This window comes from Loa loa (genome assembly GCF_000183805.2).
Source record: "Loa loa unplaced genomic scaffold supercont3.498, whole genome shotgun sequence".
In the NCBI taxonomy this organism is placed as follows: Eukaryota; Metazoa; Nematoda; class Chromadorea; order Rhabditida; family Onchocercidae; genus Loa; species Loa loa.
The window spans coordinates 33,684-39,535 of NW_018108678.1; the positions used below are offsets into that span (position 1 = coordinate 33,684).

General features: G+C 32.3%; 1 protein-coding gene across 1 annotated transcript; it reads left to right on the forward strand.

Moving 5' to 3' along the window:
- Nucleotides 1-1,618: 1,618 nt before the first annotated feature.
- On the forward strand, nucleotides 1,619-5,517 carry LOAG_18758 (hypothetical protein; the record flags this gene model as incomplete). Its single annotated transcript, XM_020451420.1, has 10 exons — nucleotides 1,619-1,765; nucleotides 1,909-2,049; nucleotides 2,804-2,912; nucleotides 3,203-3,442; nucleotides 3,561-3,691; nucleotides 3,852-4,007; nucleotides 4,432-4,557; nucleotides 4,676-4,883; nucleotides 5,107-5,247; nucleotides 5,393-5,517. The coding sequence occupies 10 exons, from the start codon at nucleotides 1,619-1,621 to the stop codon at nucleotides 5,515-5,517; spliced, it is 1,524 nt and encodes a 507-aa protein (XP_020304797.1).
- Nucleotides 5,518-5,852: the final 335 nt, after the last annotated feature.

The following is a 5,852-nucleotide window of genomic DNA, read 5'->3' on the forward strand; positions in this document are numbered from 1 at the left end:
TAATAATAGTAGTAGTAGTAGTAAATAGTAAACAAACATTTCTTAGATGCCGAAATTTTCCTCAAATATTTCTGTATCTCTCTCTCGTTCTCAGTTTTATTGTGGCGGTAATATCCACCCATCATTCATTTCTTTTATTGTATTTCATTTATTTTAATCATTCACAAATGAAAAAATTTCATACAAATCATTTTCAGAAGACTAAGTTAAAAATCTTTGTGAAGTCATTTTAAACTTTCATTTTTTTATTTGCTTTAATAATATTTTTTATAAACATTCCTGCTTATTTCTATTACTACTACTACTACTACAAGTATCATCTATGTAAAAAAAAAAAAATTGTCTTGCACTTCTTCTGACTCATCGCACAGAAATTTGTTTCATTTGTTCGTTGCTCATAATCTTGGTAGTTAATTTTCTGAATAAAAGGTCATTTCATATCTCATCCTTTATCCTTCAAAGGTTAAGATTATCGTTTTTATTATCGTATGCTTACATATACGTTATTTCATTTTTGTATGTTATTTATAAAGCCTTTCTAAATGCAACAACTTTTTTTTCCGAAATTTTGTTTTTCAACAAGTTAACGATAGAAAATTAATTTATTGAAAAGATTGAAAAAAGCTGATGGAATAGCTAAAATAAAAATCCATGATTCCTTGTAGATTCTCTTCGATTTATGCCTTTAACTTTAAAACTATAAAACTTTTGGAATTACCTAGTTTAAATAGCGTTGTCAACTTTACGCTTTATCTATTTTGTATTTTGTATGAGTTCAACTTTGTATTTAAGGTTTTTTTTTCTTTCAAAATTGAAAATGATTGTGGTTAAAACTTCCCGTAATGATGAAAAACGCTGTTTTTTTTCTCTTCCTTTTTTTTTTACTATCTTTACGCATCATTGATGAGTGTGTTTGATCAATTTAGCTTATTCATAAATGTCATCGAAATGAATTATTAGCAGTGCTGATGCCGTATGTACATTTTCTTTTCTTACTTTAATTTTAACTTAAATACTGAACAAATTTGATTTATTAGATTGTTGGTTATACAACGAGGTTGTTGTAACTTACTGTAGTAGAGAGGACGAAAAACCCTGAACTGTAAGTTGTGCAGAAAAGTTGATTTCCTTAGTTACAGTCTTTTGCATTTTATCTTTGTAATGAGATAAAATATGAAAGGTTGCTTAAAGCTTATTTCATATGTTATTATGGTTTATATGTTTAAAAGCACCGTTCTTTTCCTTTCTCCTTAACTTGAATAGAAAATTAAATTCATTCTTAGAATCAAGAAACAAGTTTCATTTCCTAGTAAAGGGAAACAAAAACGAACTTTTTTCGTTTATAATTGTAGCTGAGGGAAGAAATGATTTAAGATATATGATAAAAGGCTAGAAAAAATGGAAGAGTGGAACAAAAAGAGAAATTAAATAAAAGCAAAAAATAAAATTAACGAGTGAAATGAAAAATAAATCGAACTGATCAAAGATTTGCGTTTTTTTTTCTCTTTTTGCCTTTTTTTTCTTTTTTTTACAAGGGCATTAAAAAAATTGAATTTGTTAATTTCAAGATGAATGATAGATTATTTGTTGCAGGAATCTTTTTTTTAAAAAGGAAGAAATGCTATCATTATACTCTCGGAATATAGTGCGATTTGCCAACGTTGGCGTACGATGTTTGGCTACACCACCTAAAATGGGTGGTCATGCTCAACTGAATGATTCGAAACTTCCAATGGATGAACAAATTAATCCTTCCTTTTTCAAAGTACCATTTCTTGGATATGATTTTGTCTTAAACAGCTATAAGTTCTGTTTAGCATATTCGAAAAAGTATTCGTCTAATCATTTCTTGAAATATGTTTGGTAATGCAATTCTGGTTGTTATCATATCGTATATGTCTTTTATAGATGGTGGAGTATTATTTCGATAAGGGATCACAAATTATCTTACCGAAACTCGTCGATGAAATAAAGTCGCCGCAGATGACGGGGAAAGAAAAAAAGAATTTAGTAGAAGGGATTTTACATGCCATCAAACCTGCGAACAAAGTAAAATAAGTAAACTAATATCTGAATTCAGCAATATATGAAGCATTTATTTTAACAGTTAATTACCTGTATTGAATAAGGAAATATTTGATCTGTGTAACTTGATCCTTAATGAGGGATTAACTAAGGAAGGTCTATAGTGTATCTTCGAACTCATATGTTTTATCTTATTGATTTCCTATATTGTTTCACTCCAAGTAAAGTTTACTTCCGTACAAGAAAAAAGTATAGTTAGGAAAAAATTATCCATTCTTTAAGTTACAATAGGATGAAGGAAATGATCTGATCACAATCTCGGCATTGTCGGAATGAAAAAATTTCTGGATGTGGTAGCGTCTTTACCGTACATTAGGTGGTCTGTACATCCGTTACTTTTTTTTCTAATTTTCATGTTTGACAGATGATTTTTATGATGTTTCGTGATTTTGCACTTTTTTTGCGGATAATTTAAGTTGCAAGGAAAGTACTGACGAAAATATGGAAGATACTTTACATTTTGAAGCGCGGGAATTCAAAATTAGCCTCACATGAAAATTCAAGTTAAGCATTATTGTGAGAGTGCTTCTTTCCTCTACTCCTTTCAGTTTTCAAATAGCTTGATATATTACCGCTACAAGTTAGTGAACCAATGAACCGTGAAATGAGTTTAGTAGTGTAACATTCCACCAGAATTTCTAACTGGTTTCATTATTTCCAACCTTCAATTGTGGTTCAAAGAAATATCATTGAAGTATTGATTGACGAAAGATTTCAGGTCTTGTACATAACATTTCCAATTCGCCTTAGTAACGGCGAATACGAAATGATAGAAGCTTGGAGGGCACAGCACAGCGAACATCGTACTCCTACCAAAGGCGGTATCCGTATGCACCAGATGTTTGTGAGGATGAAGTACGAGCTCTCTCTGCACTAATGACTTATAAATGTTCTGTTTCTGATGTGCCCTTTGGTGGAGCTAAAGGTTCGAACTTAATATATATAATTTATTTTTATCATCTGTGAATCGAGTTTTGAAATTTAGCATGTCATAAAAAATTAGATAATATAGGCGATAATATAGTAGTATCGCTAGTGCTATCCAATTTGAAACTGTAATTCAAAATCAGATTTTGGTCGAATTTCGAAATGCTGAAGAAGTTAAAAAATCTGTCAGGTGGTGTAAAGATTGACCCGAAAAAATATACGGAATACGAAATTGAGAAAATTACGCGTCGCGTAGCGGTCGAGTTCGCAAAAAAAGGATTTTTGGGACCAGGTGTTGATGTGCCAGCTCCGGACATGGGGACTGGTGAACGAGAGATGGGGTGGATTGCGGACACATATGCTCAAACTGTGGGACATCTAGAAAATGACGCATCGGCTTGTGTTACTGGAAAACCAATCGTAGCTGGAGGTATAAACCTTTTTAACAGTTTTACATCAAGCAGAATTTGCCGCATTATTTTCTTTTCATTTTATTCTCCAGAACTCAGTTCCACTCATAATTACTGATTTTATATTGTATACTTCAGGAATACACGGACGTACATCAGCTACGGGACGAGGAGTATGGAAAGGTCTGGAAGTATTCTTGAATAACGAGGAATATATGTCACGAATAGGAATGACACCTGGATACGAGGGAAAAACATTCATTGTACAGGTAGCTTTTACCTCTTATTTGTTCATTCTAAATAATTTAAACTTTTGAAACCCTTAAATCACAATAAACAATAGAGGATCGATAGGTATGAGGTCATATTTGGAGCGTATCTGAATATTTCTCGTTTGAACTCACCTCTAATAAGGCCTTCCTATTTCAGGGATTCGGAAATGTTGGTTTGCATACTACTCGCTACTTTCATCGATCTGGAGCAAAATGTATTGGTGTACAGGAGTTTAATTGCTCCATTTATAATCCAGATGGGATTCATCCACGAGAACTGGAAGACTATCTCATCGAACATGGCACTATCAAGGTATTCTATCTTCAAATATTTAATTGTCGATTGAAAAACAAACATATCAAATTTCAGGGAGGGAAGGGTATTGAATGAGACGATCCTGATAAGAAAGTTGTAAAAAGTAAAAGTTGTAATGATAATATTAGTCATATTTCATTTGAAAAGTTGTAATTTAAAAGCTTGAAACATTTAGGTAAAATGAAAAGGATAGGTTTTGGTAAGCTGTATCGGTTCGATATAAAGTATCCTTTCCTCGTTCTTATTATAGATTTAATTAAAACAGTTGACATCAAGAATCTTCTAGAAGCTTACAAACGTGTAACGCTTTGCACCATTGCATTACGACTAAAGTGATTCACCATGAGGGAAACATTGTTACTTTTATGCATAATTTCCATTTCTGTGTTATTTATTCCAACAAATTCGAAGTTCTTTCCAGGGTTTTCCAAAGGCGAAAGCCTATGAGCCATTCAGGGACCTTATGTACGAAAAATGCGATATATTCGTACCAGCAGCATGCGAGAAAGTTATCCACAAGGAGAATGCTGAAAGAATCCAAGCTAAGGTAACGTGATTCTATATTGACAGCAATTTCTCACTTCGGAAACAAACAACAACAAAAAAAAAAAAAAACTCTAAGAATTTGTTCAATCGTCCCAAATTAGCGAGCGATATTTTTACAGATAATAGCGGAAGCAGCTAATGGACCAACAACACCAGCTGGTGACAAGATATTGTTGGCCCGTGGTGATTGTCTAATCGTACCGGATTTGTTCGTGAACGCAGGCGGTGTTACAGTTTCTTATTTTGAATGGTTGAAGAATTTGAATCACGTCAGTTTCGGACGTTTGACATTCAAACATGAAAAAGATTCCAATTATCATTTACTTGGTCAGTTTTTTCCTGTAATGAATTTAAATTTCTAAAACATCTTTTTAAGAGTTAGTTTAATCATTCTGTGTTGAAAAGCGCAAGTTTTATCCATGATGATGTGTGATGAAGCTCCAAGATTTTTCTTAACTCCTCCCTTCCTCCAATCAATATGGAAGCAGATATTTTCAACGATTTTATTGAAATTTGACCGACCATCAGTCTAAATTTCTCCGTTTTTAAGACAGTGTACAGGAGTCTCTGAAGCGATCACTCAACAAGGACATAAAAATTGAGCCAACAGCTGAATTCAGAAATCGTATCGCAGGTGCATCAGAAAAGGATATTGTAAATTCAGGCTTGGAATATTCGATGCAACGTTCAGGTAAAGTATTTGCCGCATGCCTTGAATTTTAAATCATAATAAAATGTACAAAATATTAGTGTTTGCTGTAGCAAAGCATAAGAAATGTTGATTTTTTCCATATAAAGGAAAAAATTCTTCTTTCCCTACAAAAATAATTTTTCAGCAAAAGCTGTGATTGCTACAGCGCACAAATACAACTTAGGTCTGGATATACGTACAGCAGCATATGCAAATGCAATCGAGAAAATTTATCAAACATACAGAACATTAGGATTTACCTTCACGTGATTTCCGATTCAGAATGTATCTTTAGACAAAGTAAACAATGAATTTTATTTTAATGTGTAATTCAATTTCTTTCGGTTATTGTTTCATAGGTGTTTATTTCTGCGGTGGAAGGGTATTGTTTTCTTTGGTGCGGCATCTCTTCTTTCATTGTTCATTTTTGTCTGGTCTCTTATTTAACTAAAAATAAAAAATTGGTTGAATGAGATTAGGTTATCCCGAGCAACGTTCGGATGACTTCTTACTCTTTCAAAACAAATTTTCCATTTGATTTGGTTCATAACTTATATATGCATATATATATATACATATATATATATATATATATATATATAATT